The sequence below is a fragment of the Mastacembelus armatus genome, chromosome 17, assembly GCF_900324485.2.
Source record: "Mastacembelus armatus chromosome 17, fMasArm1.2, whole genome shotgun sequence".
NCBI lineage: Eukaryota > Metazoa > Chordata > Actinopteri > Synbranchiformes > Mastacembelidae > Mastacembelus > Mastacembelus armatus.
The window spans coordinates 19,313,219-19,333,748 of NC_046649.1; the positions used below are offsets into that span (position 1 = coordinate 19,313,219).

Consider the following 20,530-nt stretch of genomic DNA (forward strand, 5'->3'; position numbering starts at 1 on the left):
CTCTGATTCTTCTCAGGGCTGTAATAGAGATTTAGTCATCTTCATCACCTTTTTATTGCACCTGAAGTTATGGAGGTTGAGGTGGAGGTTCAGTGAAACTTGATTTGCTTGACTTCTTTAAAAGCAAGAACAGAAATGCTGAAAACAAAGAAGACACTCAAGTGTTTTGAGTCATTTCCAAGTCCAGTTTTCCTGCTGTGCGGAGTTAACCTTCTTCGGTTTGATTTAAAAGCGAACACCTCTCTATTTTGAAGTGTTTGTTCTTAAACTTTATTTGGCTTTATAGTCTAACGCCTTTTTAAAAATAATCACGTAGAGATTCAAACCTGCTGTATAAACAAAGATGAGTTTTCCTTTGTTTATTAAGCATGTCAATAGCTTGGGGATCACCTCAGCATGAAATGTTGGCTTTGTTGAATCAGAGGTCTCTGTCCCGGCCATAGCTGGAAGTCAGAGATCCTCCCGAGTCATCCCAGCACTATAAATAGAGCTCAGGGAGAAGCCAGCCCAATGCAGAACGACAGGCATCCATACTACAAACCTCAGATTCTCTGCAGCAACGGCCCAGTGTGCTGGGCCACAGACATGCATTCCAAACCTCACATCCCAGTGTCAAAGCCTGTGGATATGTTTAGCACAGGCGCTGCCAGTGTGATCTGTCCTGCCATCTTTGGCAAAACTAGCCATTAGATGTTTCATGTCATTACCCCTTTTATAGTAGGTATTTAAGACCGCACGTGTCACTGGTATGATGCTCCTAGGGAAATGCCTCTGATTATTTTCATTAATGATTAATGTTCTTCATATGTTCTGATATTTTACAGACTAATTGATTAATTGAAAAATTATCCAGAAGATTAATCAATAAAAAATATCATTAGAAGCAAACCTTCAATGTTTAGTCTTTCAGATTCAAGGCAAAACCTACTGTTTCCATTTTAGCATGGACATGTCATCTTTTTTGTCAAAGCAGTTAGAAACTAATTTTGACGACAGTTTGAGAAAATCTGCTGCCCTTTTAAACATCAAAAACTGCAACCTAAAATGTTTGGCATTTTATTTGATTAGTTAATTTTATATTGATAATTGTTATATTTGTCAGTTCTTTTCCTCTTGATTATTAGTGTAATATTTTGTGTTATTTTTAGATAGATCTGAATAGCTTAGTTATGTTGATTCTTTTACAAGATGGTGACAGAGCTACAACCATTAGCTGATTCTGAGTAGTCATAGACAGGAATTTGCTTTTCAAGTAAAATGCAGATCCATCCATCCAATCTTCCCTATGTGAGGATTTATTTCTCTTTGAGTCGTTCTCTTTTAAGGTAATGTAAATTATATAAATTTAGATGGTAGACAAAAAAAAACACTAACTGCCATATGGAAAATTTTTAATTTTCCCAATTTGGAAAATATTTTGCAGATTAATCATCAATGATAACTCTCCAGTTGCAGCCATTTAGGAAATAGTAGTTTTAAACTATGATGAAATCCAGACTCCCATTATCTGTAAAATAAACATACTCCTGAATTTGTGGAAGTCAGAGCACCGGCACTAACCACTTTTCCATTATTGTCTGCTGACACTGCTGAGATTATTGAGAAAGGGAGTGCACCTAAGCCATTTACATTTATGCCACTTTTTTTATTCTGCTGCCAAACAGCATCCATATTTCTGCATCTGCATCACAGAGTAACTCATCATTACACAATGCTGATCAAGCAACAGTAGATCAATTCACAACCAGTCAGCTGACTCATAGTTTTCTCTTTACCATCCTCTTTTCTCCACTCCAGCGTGATTTACCATGACGACTGAAACAGGCGCAGAGTCAGAGGCCAAGCAGCCGCAGGAGAACAACGAGACGGAGAAGGGCAAAGATAAAGCAGCAGCCGAACCCACCTCACCTCAGAACCAGCCGGAGCAGCTTCCCGCCGCTGCCGGACACAGCACTCCGGCCAGGAAAGAACAGGTCAGCCTTTGCTTAACCACATTTACCCATTCACCCCTGTTTGAACTGGACCTGCAAAGTATGCTACCAGTTGTCACGGACATCTTAAATTTAATGAAGTAACATCCAACCTGTAACGTACTGTTCAGCGTGTTTATAAAATACACATAGTGTTTTGATTGGGCACAGATTTTCCACGTGTAAACACTGCACATATCCCTTAAGGCCTGGATTTGTAAAAACATTACACACAATTTGTCTCTACTGCATGAATTAAGCCTTTGTGTGAAAAATAGAAATGAACATGGGTAAAACAAAATAGCGATGACATGACCTCAGCTTCCCTACTGATGGTTACAACCCTGCATCAAATATTTCTATTGACTAGTCAGCCTGTCCTTATCAATGCTCTGTGCTTTTATTGTGGAAATGGGGAGGATGTTTTAATTCCCAGCACCACATCCGCTGGTTTTGCTGGTTAGCTCAACATCAGAGCTGTGCAAATGATGAATGAACTGAGCTACTGATGTTGGTTGAAAGTAAAGCCTCATGGCTTGGGTTTTCAGCAATAAAATTAACACAAATTACTGAATGTCAGTAAAGGCAAAAGGTAAAAAAAAAACACCACATAAATCAGTGTTTTTATATTCAGGTAATGAACAGTGAAAACACCAGTTCAGTGCTTTTTAAACAAGTGTTTTCTTCCCCATGATAAAAACAATACTGCAACCTGCATCGTTTCCATTTTATATCTGAGACAGCACAGGTAGCTTTCTGAACTGAAGTGCTTGTCTGCAGATTTTGGCCCAAACAGCTTTCTGGGCTCACTACCTAATTGATCTGTAGATTGAATTTCCAGTGCTTTCAAGCTGCAGGGCCACAGCCTCAGACCACTTGAAAGGAAAATATTTTGGCCAACCTTACATGCATAGAGAGTTAGTATTCAGAATGAATGCTTTAGTAGTCAAGCTCCAAAATTAGCTTATACATACTGTAATTTAGCTTTTATTGTATTCTTTCTTGAGATCTAGTGCTGCACTTTCCCTTTGAATTAATAGCTTATCAAACAAGACTCTGTTTAGTGTCTGAAGTTTAGCTTCAAAGAGCCTGATAGGCACAAGCATGAAGTCACACCTTTCTTACCCTAAAATTGGTCTGTTGATGGATATAACCTGGAGAGCAGAAGACTGAACTTATAAGAGGTTTTACAGATGTTCTTAAGACCACATTAGAGCAAGGTTTAGCTCTGAGCCATCCTCTTTATACTATTTTTAGCATTTACAGGACACTGTAGGCATGTAGCTGATGGTCACTTAAGTTTGAATTTGTAGATTCCTGTCATTTACAAGAATTCAGTATTAAGGAGTCAAAAGGTCAAAGGTTTTTCTCCTCTTCTGATTTGCTACGTGGTTGAGCTTGAAGCTGTAATTTGAACATGTTCTGGCTCACAACCTCACTGACCTAGCAGTATGCATTTATCATGATGTGGCAAAAAGTATTGAAAAGCAGTGTCTGATGGAGAGAAAAAATAGCCTTGAGAGTAAGTCCTAACACGAAAGAAGCAATAAGTAACGTAATGAGAGATCAGAAGAAACAAGGTGAGATTAGATTAATTGGCTCCTGGGCAGGACAGTGTAAAGAAATTTGATGTTTTAATGTTAACACATTCTGATTAATGGCTCTAGCTGCATCATATCACCACTTCGACCTGAATGCCAACATTAGCATTATCACAATGACAATATGAATATGAATGGATATGGCAGGTTTACCATGTCCTCTGTATCAGTTTAGCTTGATAGCATGTTTACATATGCTAAATAGCAGAAGACACAAAGTACAGCTGAGGCTGATTGGCACTAGCTTTTCATGTAATGTTGGTGCAGGATGGATGGTAACTGAAGGATCAGTTCATCCACAGGGTACAGGGATGTTCATAATAATCTAATAGTTTAATGAAGTGTTTTCACCTGGGTCAAAGTGAACTGACTGGCAACATAGATTAATAGTGCCATCCTTACAGCCACAGTAAAAGTATGGTTAAAAGAGTTTTATAATGTAGAATTTAGTTGTCTCATCAGTTTAGCTGCATTAAACAGCCCTCATCATGTCACACTGAGGGTGATGGATGATGCCCTGCTGTGTGAATTGGCAGAAACATAGCTGAGACATCACAGCAATCTGACACAGCAGTGTCAGTCTTGCCTGTGAGACACATGCTCCAACAGAGTGCAGATATGACTGTCCTTCATTTACAGCTTCCCTCCTGTGATTTCATACATCTGTGCTGATTGTTTTAATAAATCGTAAATCATCTGTAAATGTTTTAAATTTATCCTTTGGTGTTTCTTGGAAATTCTAACTAAATTAAGTCTAAATTATGCTGTCACTTTAATCGTGCTCTCTGAAAGTGCTTGTAATTTTCTTGTTTCATTAAGCATTACATCTGAATTAGTCCATAGGGAAAACGGGTCCACACGACTTACAGTAGATACTGTTGGACCAATATAATGGAAGGAACAAGATAAGATTTTTTTTTTTTTTTTAATACAAAAATGAAAAGGGGCCTTGAGTCCAGTTTTATCCATGTTTAAGAAGGAAAATGCGTCTGAGCCAGAGGGCTCTTTTTCAGCATCAAGTCAGTCAGGAAGGCTTTGTTTTCAGTGAAGTGGAAAATTGGATTTTCTCTGTTTAGGACGAAATGGAGGTACACCTCCAACTGTTCTTGGTGAGGCCTGATTCCATTCAGTCAGGGTTGCAGCTACATTAAATAATTGTCATTTAGGTGGTTGGAGACAGTTATCTAATGATAGTGATTGGAAAACTGAGAGCCAGAGAGACCAGTCACAGCAGTTTATAGCCAAAGCTAATACAGTGTAGGTGGTAAATCTGGATTAGCCCACTGAGTATTCACTCTTTGCTCGGTTAGTTAGTTAAAAGCAACCTGATGCTTAATAGTGCCACTTGTCACATGAAGTTTTGACGATATTTGAATGATATTCAGTCAATAAAATAAATGCAGCGATATCTCACAGCTTTACTATACTACACAAAGAATTATGCTGTAGAAAACTATAGTCATTACTCATATAAACTATTCAACTCATTACTGTTAAGTGACACTTGTTCTGTTACTTTCAGGAGCAGCAGGACGAGGATCAGGTGTCCCACAGATCATCCACCAGTCGTCTGTCCAAGTCTCCTTTGAGAGGAGTGAAGAAGGTGAAGATCATGCAGTGTAAAGTCACCCTGCTGGACGGCTCGGACTACACAGTAAATGTGGAGGTGAGAATCTGCAGGTGGTTGGGGTGAGACCAAAGCTTTAACCATATGATTATTTAAGTATGCTATATACAAGTGGTGTAGGGATTGTTTTTCAAGATGCTCCATGGAGCATTTAAATGATCAGTAACTCAGAAGTAGTGAGATGTTTCCATCAGCCTCTGTATACAGCATTTACAAATCAAAAATCCTGAATATTCTGAATGTTTTGCCTTTTTTTTTTAAAGTTCAAAGAGTCTTTAAATGGAAAAGGTTGACAGTTTCTGTCTGGATTTGTTTGGGTCTAATTTTTATTAAACTTGACATGTTATAAAATAAAAGTGATATTTTGACATCTATTTCTGAAAGTAGGATTTTCATGAATTTTACTGTGCATTCATATTTGCATTCTCAGATTGCTTTGTAGGATTTGTTTTTCCTCCAAAGCTTCTTGGTTTAGTCTGGAGAGAAAACTATAATTCGTATTACGGTTCTTAAATGTTTAGCTCTTACATCAAAGCTCATCTATTCCCCAGTAATAAACCCAACAATCAGTGAAAAACACATCTTTATGTTGTAAATTTGAAGCTTGCAATCCCCGGCACCCTATCTGGCTTTTATCATCATGTGGAAAAATTAAATATGGAAGTGCGATGTTTTGTAAAAGGAGCAGAAATAGAACATGAGCTGGTTGTTAATCAGAAAGGGATCGAATGAAGGAACAGGGTGGGGTATTGAATGGATTTATTATTTTCTGGGCTGGGCAATGTAGCAAAAGAGCAATACGAAAAATGAAATGTTTCAAATTTAATGAACCAAGATTTAGTTGCATTACGACAGAATGGCAGCCAGGATAAAGCTGTGATATTTTAATACTCTGTATAAAGTCTTTCGTTTATTTTACTGCACATTTACATTTGTGTTAAATTGCTGTGTAAGGTTATTTTTTTCCTTATGCATATGTAGCCTTGGCTGGAACAATTGCCCTGATAATCTATAATTCTCAAGTTTCCAGTACTCACAGATAACCCCACTAATACAAATAGAGCCCACACTCAGCCAAGGAAAATGTCTTTTTTGTGTGTGCGTGTAAATGTGTGTAGCTGCTTCACAACATAATAGCTGCTTTCTGTCTTCAAACAATCTTTCATTCTTACAATATTATGAATTCAGGAATTAATGTAAATAGTGAACTTATTTGACATTTCGCTCTGGCATATTTCTTTCCTAACAACTTGAGCTTTTTTCTCAAAGTTATGAGACTTTCAGCTTTTCCTAAAAATATGTGTAGAGTGAAGGAGTGAGCCAGATCCTCCTCCACACATCTCCCTTGAGCAGATTCTTTCCCACCAGGGGTTTGGACTTTGGGATTAGCTGATGGCGGCGAGGTGAGGGGCTCTGACTGTGAAATGGCAGCAATTGTTCTATGGAAGCAATGTCATTGACTGTGTGTTAACATGATTACATGATATCCCATTGTGGCCATGGAAGGATTGTTAAGGACGGTGATCTGGAAATGGGGGTCAGTCTGGTCTTCTTAGCCTTGAGACAGACTTTCTGCAATACTGCTGTTTGCTTGTGCACTGAAAGAACTGACTAATCTCCAGTAATGTGTAACTTAATGTGTAAAATATATGAGAAATTTAAACATAATAACATGAATTGTATATATGTCAACATCAAGTGTGGAGTATTGAATGAATGTCCCTTCTCCTGTTCAGTAGTCATCCCCCCTTTTGACGAGGAATAACCTTGGATTATAGGGAATTAGTGTGGATGTGAGCAGAAGGATCTAGTAAAAGGGTGTAATTACTGTAATATCTGTCCCTAAAATGAAATGTACTAAGAGTATTTGGTTTAATAAAAACCCTTCACATATTTTTATAAAATGTAGATGTTTTGTACAGACTGCTTGAAGCATATTCTAGTTAATTTTTAAAAGCACTCTGCCTAATTTCTTCCCAGGCTCTGGTGAGACCCACAAGAAACTCACTCCATAAACCACTCCTCACCACACTTTGCTCTCTATTTTCAGATTTTATACACTCAATTGATTATGCCAATAATAACTGGTAGTTGCAGACACTATATCATGTCTTTGTATCATTAGTTACACAGTTGTGTCTGAATAGCATGCCAGTCTGCTGCCTCACATGATCGTGGCAGAATCAGGCACCTTTTTGAATGAGCAATAATAGAAAATCAAGTTGTGCAAACCGATGCAGTGAACATGAGTCACCTCCGGTTGATGCTGGTAGATGGACAATACCTTTAATCACTGTGGCCATGTCGTCATGGGGTAGTTACTAATACCAGTATCCTAATTGGAGCGGTTTAATTAAACACTAGACATTACAATAAAAAGCAAGAGACATCAAATAAGGGCTAATTAGTTTCCCCCTTACAAGAGGAGTTGTCATAACAACCAATAAGGAAAATTTGTGACCAGTCGGTGCTAAAAGTGCATGGAAGTAACAGCTCAGTGTGTAACACAGCAGGCTAGGTCAGCTTATGGTGTTTGACACAAGGATAGAATTGCGGTCAGAGGATCCTCACAAAATTGCCAGGGAGTCGTCTTTTGAAACTGGTTCCATAATGTCAAGATTGGACAGATTTATCCCTGTGACCTTGTAGCTCAACTTGACTTACTCCTTTGGGGAAAATGTCTGCACTAATAATTTCCTATTATTTCTGTCAAAGAGAACTGCTGCACCTCCTCTCCATCACTTCAGAGGGTGTATGTCCCAGTGGAGTGGGCGTGGATCCTGCATCTCACTCTGTTGTTGTTTTTGTTCTCAACGATATGTATTTTTGAAAATCCATTATCCTACTTTTACTTTTTTGATTTTTCACATTTGATAGACAAATGATTAATTGAGAAAGTCGTCTGCAGATGCATCAATAATTAAAATAACCATCAGTTTCAACCCTGCTATTAATATGCACTTTGGTGATGAATGCTCCAGTTTCTTATCATCTTCAAATTTACTATAGCCTCCGCTGTTGTTTACTCTCTAAATTTAGACTAGAACATTTTGAAATTCAGCTGATCAAGACGAAAGTTTCTATTCTAATTTGAGATCAGTTTTCCTGCTGTTTTCATTGACATAAACAACCTCACAGTATAAATCAGCTGACTCGAACGGTTACACAACTATGTGACTAAGCCTAAACAGAGGGTGTACAAATCACAACTTTTATGTGTCGGCGAAGCCAGGGTTAAGTGTTGCATTGAGAAGCTAATGTCACAGGAAGGCAGCAATACTGACATGACTAATTCCCTTTAGAAATGTTCTTGTAGGATTTAGTCTGTGCCAGCAGCAGATTTGTGGTTCTGTTAAAATCATAAACACACACTCATTTTCCTCAAAGGATGTGTTTTTGCATGAAGTGCCAAAACAGTGTGTATTTAGAAGCTCACATATGTTTGAAGTAGTGTATGGCTAGTATTGCTGCCATAAACATGTTAAAATCATGTGTTTATATGCATGTGAGGCTTTAAGCCACTACTCTGCCTACATGTGAATGTAACAGATACATAAGTGTGTTGTGACTCCTGCTGCCCGAATAAGATTTGACAGTGGCTTTCAGCATATCAAGACATGTGGCTTTGGCATTTGTGTTGTGGCAACGCAGGCCTTAAAATAGCCCATGTGAGCCTGCGAATGACTGATGTGAGAGAGGCCATGCACTGAGAAATGTGCATTGATTGCTGTTAAGCTCTCAAATAGCTGATATTCACCTTGAGCCTAGAAACGTATTTATACTATAATCCTTTATATAGAACTAATCAATTCACAGCAGCCCGGTTGGCCGAGTGTAGCTGTAATACCTCAAGGGTTAATCTTTTAGGAAAAGGCTCTGACAAGGAGGAGTGTAGCATTATGCTATTATTGTAATTGAAAACTGGCATGTTACTCTGAAAATTGAGGTCAGTTTTTATTAAATTATCACAAGCTAAATGCACTAGGAAATTCCAGACTGAGATGTTTGTTTTGTATGTGTAGTTATGTTTTCTTGTTATTTTACTTTTAATGCTTTTATTGTTAACCACAATTGTTGACTATAGTCAGATACACAAGTGTTACCATGCCTAACATTCTTTCTGTGAAAGAGAAAAAAGCAGTAGATGGATCTGTGGGACACTTCTTGTACAAAATTACATCCTGATGTGATTTTGATTTAAGTAATGCCTTCTTGTTCATAAAATGTGGAATTGACTGGTTACAGTGTACTGTCATTGTTTATTGAATGCATGTGTTTTTTCCACTGACAGAAACGAGCCAAGGGCCAAGTACTGTTTGATAAAGTGTGTGATCATCTTAATCTGTTGGAGAAGGACTACTTTGGCATTACATACAGGGATGTAGAGAATCAGAAGGTAATCTAGAAAACTTTACAGTAGAAGCTGCTAATAATTGATTGCAAAGTAGTTCATGGACCAGATGAATTCAAATGAATGAAGCTAAAGTATATTAAATGTGGCAAAATTGGTTAAATGGTTAACATGAAAACTTTCCAAAAGTTCTTGTACAATTGTCTTTGTTTCCTTTTTTTCTTCTTCTTCTTTTTTTTATTATTATTACTGTTAAGATCACTGTGCTAAACAAGCTGCAGTCTTCACAACGACAATGCTCCTTGTACACATACCACTGTGGTTCTTTGCTCACAAATCATGTCTGTCTGTTGCAGAATTGGCTGGACCCATCCAAAGATCTGAAGAAACAGATCAGGAGTAAGTGCCGACATATACTAAGGCCTCATTGTACTACATTTATTTCTGAACAACCAAATGAATGTTCTCTTTATGTCTCAGCTGGTCCCTGGAATTTCGCTTTCAACGTAAAGTTTTACCCTCCAGACCCCTCCCAGCTGACTGAGGATATCACAAGGTGAGGTAGAAATTAATTTAGTGCTGATGTTCATCTTTAAAATGTATCACTGTTGCTCAGCCTTCCTTTTGAATGCCTGAAAATGGATTATGAAGATAAATTTTGTTTAAAGTCAACACATAAATTGGATTGGATTATAAGAACAAAATGATTCCAATGTTTCTGTCTCCTACAGGTACTACCTGTGCCTGCAGCTGAGAGATGATGTGGTGTCAGGTCGTCTGCCCTGCTCCTTTGCCACTCACACAGTGCTGGGCTCTTACACAGTGCAGTCTGAACTCGGAGACTACGACCCAGAGGAGCTGGGCAGCGACTACATCAGTGAACTGCGCTTCGCCCCCAACCAGACCAAAGAGCTAGAGGAGAAAGTCATGGAGCTCCACAAAACCTACAAGTTAGTCATTTAATAAAATTATAGACCTGATGAGAATGTCGAATTTACAAATTAGTTATACAGTACATGCAGCTGCCTCTGAGAGCCAAATAAATAATACAGAAAATTAAATACTGTCCAAGTTACTGATCAGAGAAATGTCATAAATGGAGGTGTCCCAGATGACCATATCAGCATTTTTCTGAATGAGATGGTCACGTTTGGATTTTGGTGGCAGATACTAACCTAACACTGAAATTTCAGCTGGAAAATGGGAGAAAATTGGAATGCACATTTAAAACCCCTCAACATCACATTTAAATTCTTCAGTTTCTCTTTAGCATTTAATAATCATGACCAAATAAGCAAAATCAAAAGTGAAAAGCCCATACTTTAATGCTATTCCTAAATCTCAGCTAACCTGCTTTATGAAGACAGTACATGTGTGGTGGCTGTCCAGATTCTTATAAGGTTTATATTAATTTGTCACTGGAGTGATGTTTGTATCTAGGAATAATAATCTGCTTTGAAGTGTAACATGCCTGCAGATGTTGGATTTGTTTTCTTCTAAATGGCTCTAGCTTACCGTCTTTTTTCTGAGTCTCCCATTCTCCCTGTATCACAATGATTCACATGTAATTTGATGCAGTCCTTTCTTACCCAGTGGGTGGAGTGAGGCAGTGACAGTGCCAAGATTAGGGTCTCTCTAAAGGCCATCTATGCTAAAAATGGAGGCACTCATGGCACTCTGTGGCACTTCAGTTAAATGCATCCACAAAGACAACCATTTTCCAAAGGCTTTTACACCAAAAAAAAAAAAAAGAGTCATCCTTGTTTTTGTTGCTTTACATTAGCCTGAAAGCATCAAATCTTTCTTCTGCTTTACTTGCACATGTTGACCTTGTATGTCTGGACTGTTATGTTATATCTTGTTAGGGGGATGACACCGGCCGAAGCAGAAATTCATTTCCTGGAAAATGCCAAGAAGCTGTCCATGTATGGCGTAGACCTACATCATGCCAAGGTAAAAAGCCACTTTAAATTTTTAACTCCTCATGAAGAATTTACAACAAAATGCCTTCAAATCAAGTCACTTTCAAGCTAGATTTAAAAATAGCAAGCACAGTGGTAGATGTCAAGTTTCTGTTTTTTAATGTCATCTTTAAAGAAAAAACATATGTACAGAAGCTGTTACTTCTGTATCCCCACAATCAGTAAGGGAAATAATGAAGTAGCTTTTAAATATTAAACTAGAATATCCCTAATGTCTTTAATAATACACGTATTTACTTTCCAAGAGTTAGATGAGATGGTTGATTGTTTTATTATAAATGGCAACAGCTGGTTAATTAAGTTCAACATAAAGACTCTAACCAGTGGGGAAATAGCTAGCACAGCTCTGCCCAGAGGTATCTGCCTACAGTCACCTTTAAAGCTCATTAATAATCATAAGTCTCATTTGTTTTAGTGGCCCACACATAACTATCCATTGTGGTGAGAAGACAGCTTTAAAGGTCCTGATAGGTGGAATTTGTTACATTTAGACAGAGCAAGCCTTTATGCTAAGTTAAGATAGCCAGCTGCTGGAAATAGCTTCAGATTTACCGTATACATGTAGGTGCAAGAGTAGTGTCAACCTTCTCATCTAATTCTTGGCAAAAAGGCTAAATATATAAGAAAACACAAACTACTTCTTGAAGTAATTTTCGTAAATGAACAATGCTTTGTGTCTGCAGTTAAGGTAGGTCTCTCCAAGAGATGTATTAAAGAAGCAAGTGATATAACATTTGAAGCAATCCCAAGCAATCTAAAACTAACACATTCCACTCATGCAGACAGTAGTGACGCTTGCCACCACAACACTGCTGCTTCTGAAACATCATGGCTGCCAAAGTAATGCCTCAGTTCAACATGCCTCGCTGCACTGCTGATCAGCTGACATTATATCACTGCTGCCTCTGTGGATTTGAGGATGAAATGTGGAAGGATGTTTGGGGAGGATTGGGTCTGGAGGCCATTTTGACTTGAATGATTTTCTGGCTGTTTCTAATCCACTGGCCAGATGGGATCAAACACACCATTTGAACACAGGCAGCAAAGAGAGAGCTGGAGTATGACAACAGGTCTGCTGTCATAAAAGAAAATTAGTCATCAGTTTTGATATGAATGAGTTATCAAAAGCGCTTTGAAAGTCAAACGGGTCTAGATGTGACAAAGGAAAAGGATATTACATTCATAGATTTAGATCAGAATGGAGGAGACGACAGAGATGAGGAAGCAGCCTTGATCAAACTGTTTAGACATCAGAGCTCAGTGTTGGTTCTGAGAGTCATAGTCTGATACACAAGAAAGATATGTACGAATCAGACCAGCATCCCTCTTTTGTCTCTCTTCTCTCTCATTAAATGCAAAGTTGGTAGGGAATCTCTATGAGCATTTGGTGCCAGCTGAGGGAGAGGTAAGAGGCTGCGTTTCATATGCTTACCTGTGTGTGTATGTTTTACTCATGCATGGTTACATACAGAGTTGTCATTTTCAAGATCCCACTGTTACTTAAGGCTGGTTTTCCTGCTTTGGACCAGCTCTTCCCTTTCAAAATGTCATCATTGGTTTCACCTGTTCAACTCATGCTTTGTGCAGTGAAGAGCATCATTCTGTGCTTCCTCCTCCATTTCCCAAGACTTCACTGTTGCTTTTGCCACTCAGTGCCCCTCTGGGTCATTGTTCAACATAACCAGATCCTGCATAGAGTCAATTTAAGTACCATATGCCTGGTTCCATTCTCTACCTGCCTGCTTTACCCTGTTATTGTAACAAAAACCTTACTCTTTTAAAATCTACTTTACCCAGCTGTGCACTGGCTCCTGAATACCTCCCATAGAGTATATGCCTTAAGGTTTATGGAACAGGACTTTATGTTTTGCAAAACAGGAAAAGAATAAAAGTGTTTTGCTTAATGGCTTTTTCTTTGGCATTTTAAGGTATCCTGTGTCACTCCATCAAAGTGGCACAGTGTTAAGGAGGTTTCATTAAACGGTTTTTGTATCTATTTTTGGTTGTTTTATTTGTTACTACTTGGTGTGTATGTGGTTCCCAGGACTCTGAGGGTGTGGAGATCATGTTGGGAGTTTGTGCAAGTGGCCTTCTCATCTATAGAGACAGATTGCGGATCAACAGGTTTGCTTGGCCAAAAATCCTCAAGATCTCTTACAAGAGGAACAACTTCTACATCAAAATCCGGCCCGGCGAGGTGAGAACAGTGACAGCTGCACATACTGAAAATTAAGAGCTGATCTGGTGGGTCAGCACTGATGCCAGACAAGACATTTTTTAATTAGTATCTTCTGTAAAACATAATCCATTTTTTATCCTTTTTTCATTGTGGTCTCATTACAGCAGCTGCCAAATTTCAGAAACATTTTACAGGTGCACCACACATCCAAAGTGCTGCTGTTGGTTGAAAAATATAAATATTAGATTAGGGCATAGAACCAGTGGATGATTTAAATAAATGACTTACCTTCATATATGCCAAAATGGTGGAACATTGGCATGTCAATTATGCTTTATAAATCAACAAATTGTGAAATACTTGCATTTAAAATCAAATATACTTTACTTTCAAAGGGATTAAAATAAATGTGCTGTGTCAGTTATCTATATGTTGAGCCTGACCACAGTGTTTTAATTCCATTTTAGTTTGAACAGTTTGAAAGCACAATTGGTTTCAAGCTTCCAAATCATCGTGCTGCCAAAAGGCTGTGGAAGGTCTGCGTCGAACACCACACCTTCTTCAGGTAGGAAATGACAGAGAAGCTTTGTCTATTACAGCTTTTCAAATATCCATTCATCCATCTTCTTCCGCTTATCCGGGGCCGGGTCATAGGGACATTTTTTTATTTTTTTTTTTTAAATTGTTGCTGCAACAGAAAGATAATATTTGGTTCCTCTTGCCAATAGGTGATGATTTAAAATCTGTCTGTAGCAAGTAGTATTTTGTCTAGTAAAGGAGTCACCAAACACAAGCTGTTTTTCTCACCTTTTTTGGCATCCTTCGAATGTAAGTGATCCCAGTCATGCCAGCCTTGTAAACATGGGTCTACTGCTAATCAGCTCAAATGATTTCATTGTAGTGAAAGAGTGTTCAGATTGTTAGTAGCTGCTGCCATTTGGACAACATGCAAAGTTGCTTTGTACTCCTTAAGCAAAACATGGGTTATTTCAAGAAGTGAGCCAAGCCTGAGGGCTCTCTGGAGAGTATTAAAATGAGTAGGAGTTCTAATGGTTTGCAGTGCTTAACTTAAGTCTGTGTTTTATTTCTGGTTTGATTAATGCAAGTGTTTGTAATGTGTGACAGGCTTGTATCCCCTGAGGCACCCCCAAAGAAGTTCCTGAGCCTCGGCTCCAAGTTTCGCTACAGCGGCAGAACGCAGGCTCAGACCCGCAGGGCCAGCTCTCAGATCATCAGACCTGCCCCGTTCTTTGAACGCTCCTCAAGCAAGCGCTACAACATGTCTCGCAGCTTAGATGGAGGTAAGGAGCAGTTCGGGGTTTTGATTAATGGCTTGGCCACATGTGCCACACAAGCTGAAATTCAGTTAACCAAGGACTTCTGTTTATTTGTACAGGTTATTTTGCAAGATGATTTTTCAAGGTCACATTTTTTCATTCTGTCATTTTATATAAGTCCATAATTCCATAATTTTAAATATGGAAAGACATTCACTGTCTCTTTAACAAACTGCTTTGTTAAAAGTGCAAATTAGTTATTTTTTCCTCTTTTATTTCTTTGAAAAGTGCATTTGTACCTGAAATCTGGCAAAGCTAAAATTTTCTGGCACATTTTGTAGTGTACTTTAAAAGGCACAATATGTATTCTAGCAATATTGTGCAAGAGTGACTCAAACACTTTATTCCAATGCTGACATTTTTCTGTGGGATTCAAAACAGACTGTTGATTTCCATTAAATGTCTTCTGGTATTTTAGCTCCCATTATGGAGAACCATGAGACTTTGATGAAGGACAGTGCTGCTGACGGGGCGGCTAAAGTCATTTCCAAGGGAGACATCATCACCACAGTAACAGAAAAGGAAGCGGAGGAAGAGAAGGCAGAGCAGGAGGATGCTCAGGTGGATGCTGTAGAGCTGCCAGAGCCTGCTGCCACAACTCCACTTAGACAAGACACAAAGGTAAACCATCCTCTACTTTTATTGCAGTCAGAGCTGCATTTAATTCCGATTAAAGAAAGTATTGGTTCGAAGAGAGGTAATATATAAAAATATGCCACCCGATTGTTAAAGAAACAGACCCTGTTTCTTAATAGCTGCTCGAACTGTCTTTTGAAATCTTTTTTTAGTTTTGTTTTCTTTATCAGTAGTTTTTCCTAACGGCTGATCAGAATTTCCCAGTTGCTTTCAGCTTAACCCACTGCAGTAGACTAGGCCTAAGTGCTTTCATCTTGTGTGCGCTTTACTAATTAGCTTTTCTTTTTTTTTGTCCTTCCTTTGACCCCACATTATACTCGTGTGTACTCATGGTTATTGCCCCCTCCCCCCTCTCCATTTACACACGCATCTTTGTTGACATTTCCCTCCATCAGTGCTCCCCTTGTTTGTACACGACCGACCCCCTCCGCTCTGAGCTCTCACTCCCCTCATCTCCTGTTTCATCAACTAAAGTACGGCGGAGGCGCAGGGAGAACGCACACAAGCGGGCCTCATCAGTCAGTCCAGCCAAGAGCAGCACTGGGTGCCGCCGGCGGCAAGCCCACGCCGATCGCAAAGCCGCCCTGCTGGAGGAGCAGGCGCTGCTGCTCTCAGCACGCAAGCAGAGGCTGGAGCAGGGCAAGAGCCGTGGTGGCACGCTCTTCTCCTTCTCCCTGCACCTGCCAGACCTGTCATCCATCCTGGATGAGGATGGCTACATCACCTTCCCTGACCTGTCAGAGATGCGCTTCCTCCCTGAGTGCGCGCAGAATTTCCTCCCCATTAAATCACCTTCTCTCATCCCCTGCTTCCTCTTCATCTTTTTCTTCCTGCTTTCCACCTCCTTCTCCGTCCCCTATGCCCTCACCCTCTCCTTCCCCCTGGCTCTGTGCCTCTGCTACCTGGAGCCCAAGGCAACCTCCCTGACCGCCTCAATAGCCCAGGGCTACCATGACCATGACAGTTCAGAGGAAGAGGAGGTGTGTGTGCGTACGCCTGAATGTTCCAGTACCCGCCTCTGGCTTAGAATGACAGTTCATTACAGTGGTTAACCCCTTATCCTGTCCTGTATCTCGCTCTGCTGTTTCACCAGTTCAGAGCCGACCTGGAGACTGTATGTCCCAGTGTCTGTCAGTTCTCCTACTTTCAGAACCTCATCTCTGCCCGGTCACACTCTCATCCTGTAGACTACATCCCCATCACCATCACAAGTACACAGAGATGGACCTGCAAGTCTCACCATTTCATATTGGATTGGCTTGTATTTATTTCACCTTAATGAGAGGGTTAGACACAAATAGTGAGCATTATTGAGAATTCTTACTCATATACCTTCTCTAAGAAACATTTTAGTCTGCATAACCTTTATGCAGCATTACAAATCAATTAGCATGAAATGTCACTAGTGTAAATCAGTTTGTCATCCAGATATTTAAATATTTGATTGAGCATGTTTATTAGTGAGTATGAAGATAAACAATTCACCTATCTTCATTAGTCTGTAATCCTTCACCAAACATAGCTTTGTGCCTAACCCATCTCAGTCTTATCATTCATTGTAGAAGATGACTGTTACAAGAGTAACAGCAGCTGCTTGGATACATTTCCATGTTTATCAAAGCACTCAGTCTCTCTGCATTGCTATCTGACTAAAGCAAAGCAGCGCAAATGAAAATTAGTCACCTAAACTGAATGCCTGCTGACAAGTGCTTAGTTTTTCTGTGAAGTAGTTTACTTTGGACTGCCAAGATGGGGTATTTTTTTCCCCTCAAGCAACAACCTTTGGATCAGTGTAATGTACATCATGCTGTGATGCAAAGAGACAGTGACAGCGAAATGCATCCAGATCACACCTAGTGTCAACACGCAAGGAGGAGGGCCTGAAAGTCAGGTTACTGTTGGGCAATCGTTAAATTCAATTTTTATTATGTATTGTATGTTTCCTCAGTGAAAACCCAGTGAATACTTTATCTACCTAGACTGAATTTCATTTAATTTATGCAAAGCAAATTTAATCATAGTACTCTTAAACATGACTGACCGAAGGTTTCAGCTTCCTCTGAGTCTGTTTTGCTTGCTTTCATTTGCTTTTATTTTTGTGTTCTCGTTCTGCTAACCTTACCTGTAGTGGTGTCTGACAACGTGTTGCTTACAGAAACAACCAGTGCATTTCCATCCGTTCCATTTGTGCTTATAAACAATCTCTGTTGATTAGTAATGCATATTCAAGGGTTTAAAAGTTGGGTTCTTCTTGTTTTCTTGCTTACCACTCGGAACGGTTTGGGTCTGTTTGTGAAAGCAGACTGACAGCGAACAAACTGACTTTGCCTTTGATGGAGAGATGACTGCCACAGAGGTTTGTACATCAGGGAAACGTCATATTTTAGGCATGACAGCCATACTGATGGAGAAATGAAACACAGAAAGTGATGGTGAATCGTTGATATAATGCTCACTGAAACATTGACAAAGAACTTGAGCATTTGAAGTTTTGCATGTGATGCATGCATTCCATCGTGTTATGTCAATTCTTTTTATGTATAGTGTATTAACTGCGTTTCTGGCATGTTTTATAATCTGTCACTGTCTGCAGTTTTCTCTATATTAGTTTTTTCTACTGGCCATGTTCCAGTTGCCCATTTTCTAAACTTGCTGTGTGTTTCATTCTGATATGACACATAATGCAATTTATCATAGCTGATTATTCTTAGGTTTTTGAATTTTTCAACCCATAGATTTCCCACACTTGTCCCTGCTTGCCACTCATTGTTGCCCACTTTCTTGCCCTTCACCTAATTTTCCCTCTTTATCACCCTTTTTCCACCTTGTCTCACTGTCTCTGTCCTCTCCTCTTTACTCGCTGTCAGTCGGAAGCAGATGAGGACTCTGAGATGCGGACTCAGGTACACTGGGCTGGCTTCATGGCCCTGCTCAGTGCATCACACCACCACCAGATGCACTGAGCCACTCATACATCAGCAATCAGTCATTTTGTGTCATCCTTTTGCCTTGGCTTATCATCTACTATTGCTGCTGCTGCTGCTGCTGCTGCTGCTAACACTCTCTAGAACACAAACCAGACTGGCCATTTACTTTTGCTTGACTTCACTTCAGACTACTGCTCCAAACAAACCATTCCAGCTCATTTTTCAAGTGCTTCTGCTTGTAAATGGTGGAGTCATGTTCATATTTCTTTTCTTGCTGCTGCTCCAAAGAGTCATATTTAACAGTTTTCAAGGTTTCTGCAGTGACCTTTGCCGTCATCATCAACAACAAAGCTCCCAGTCTCACCTAAAAAAAAAGTTTAAATATAGCAATGCACTTACAATTCCTGTCCCCTCTTTTTTTTCCTTACAGTATAGTTTCATAAGACGAGTAAAAGGGGAAAACGTTTTTATCAGGCATAGTAATCTGATGCTAGAGGTTGGTAAGAAAACAATGCATGACTGAAATATGCATGCATGTGCTTTGGATATGAGAAATCCTAACTGATAGAAAGAATATAAATCCCAACTGATAACAGCACTGATAACAATTACATCTAACCAGCTAGTATCTCTGGGAGTTAATGTTACACTTATCTAAGAGAGTTCTTGTTTGGTTTTTGTGAATATACATCAACAAATATTAAACTGAATAATGTCAGTGTTTGTAGAGGTCTTCTGAGATTTGGGAGTGCTGTGTTTAGCTAAAAGTGTAAAACCTAATCTGTGAATCTTTGCATGACGCCATGTATTTTAATCAAATTAAGCTGGTCCTAAATGCTTCCTTAGCATTTAAGTACAAGCTGCTACTCTGTTAGTTACAGCTGCTGTATGGGTGGACATTTTCGCTGTTATTTTGCCATTTGTGCAAGTTGTTGCACAGGTAGCCTGCACAGCCTCCTAAACAGGCCTGTGAACAATCAGGGGAAATAATTAGAAAGCACATAATGCACCTGAATTAGGTCCGTATAGACCTTTTCAGAACTGCATTTGATGCTGCCCTTTTTTTTGCTAATTCATTGGATATGCAAGCTACCGTTGCGTACATTAAGCATGGCAGTCGTTCCCTACGCGCTGCGCCTCCCCTCATCTCCCTGTATCCTGGTTGACCAACTACTGTAGGACACTGAGCCTCCAGCAGAGATGGTCAAGCACCAGACCAACATCAGCGAACTGAAGCGCTCCTTCCTGGAGACTGGCGGCAGTACTCCAGGCCAATCAGAATGGGAGAAGAGACTCTCCTCGTCCCCTGCACACTCACTCAGAGCGGACGAAGCACCAATGATAGAGCCACTGGAGCCGCAGGATGTAAGCTGCAGTCTACAACAGACAGAATGATGGCATGTGTGTTAAGCATGACATCACCAAGGACATTTTCGCATAAACAGACATTAATCTCAGGAGTGATCGTGTAATTAGTCATAGTGCAGTAAATTCAATATTCATAATGGGGCTAGTGCATTATTTCTAAGTGTCGTGCAGAATAGTTTACCTTCCAAATAGCTGAAATGTGTATTAAAGGAGAACATGGGCACCTTGATAACAAGAAATTGATCTGTGAAGTAGTTCTCAACTAGTGTGTGAATTATTATGCATGTTAATCCAGGGAATATGTTATGTTTCTCTTTGCCAGTACTACCATATGTGTCTCCACTGTATCTCATTAGCAGCTGATTTACATACCAATTTGTATTGGTAATGGGTAACATCATTAAGTATTGATTGTTGCACTACATGGTGTTATATGTAGTTTAATCAGCATTTCGTGTGTGGCGTAACATCGTCTGATGAGTTGGCGCAGGATGAATGAGCGGCACTAATTCAAATCTCCAAGACCTGATCACTGACATCAAATGTGTCTGA

General features: G+C 39.5%; 1 protein-coding gene across 1 annotated transcript in view; it reads left to right on the forward strand.

The window, feature by feature from the left end:
* Positions 1 to 20,530, forward strand: part of LOC113133764 (band 4.1-like protein 3) — a 42,854-nt gene that overhangs the window by 13,873 nt on the left and 8,451 nt on the right. Inside the window, exons 3-18 of the mRNA XM_026312636.1 lie at positions 1,798 to 1,973; positions 5,094 to 5,237; positions 9,490 to 9,594; positions 9,906 to 9,948; positions 10,030 to 10,105; positions 10,281 to 10,499; positions 11,415 to 11,502; positions 13,576 to 13,728; positions 14,178 to 14,275; positions 14,836 to 15,011; positions 15,466 to 15,668; positions 16,079 to 16,663; positions 17,986 to 18,039; positions 18,551 to 18,586; positions 19,041 to 19,106; positions 19,790 to 19,975. Coding sequence (XP_026168421.1) covers positions 1,809 to 1,973; positions 5,094 to 5,237; positions 9,490 to 9,594; positions 9,906 to 9,948; positions 10,030 to 10,105; positions 10,281 to 10,499; positions 11,415 to 11,502; positions 13,576 to 13,728; positions 14,178 to 14,275; positions 14,836 to 15,011; positions 15,466 to 15,668; positions 16,079 to 16,663; positions 17,986 to 18,039; positions 18,551 to 18,586; positions 19,041 to 19,106; positions 19,790 to 19,975 — 2,397 coding nt within the window. The 5' untranslated portion in view covers positions 1,798 to 1,808. The remainder of the gene's footprint in view (positions 1 to 1,797; positions 1,974 to 5,093; positions 5,238 to 9,489; positions 9,595 to 9,905; positions 9,949 to 10,029; positions 10,106 to 10,280; positions 10,500 to 11,414; positions 11,503 to 13,575; positions 13,729 to 14,177; positions 14,276 to 14,835; positions 15,012 to 15,465; positions 15,669 to 16,078; positions 16,664 to 17,985; positions 18,040 to 18,550; positions 18,587 to 19,040; positions 19,107 to 19,789; positions 19,976 to 20,530) is intronic.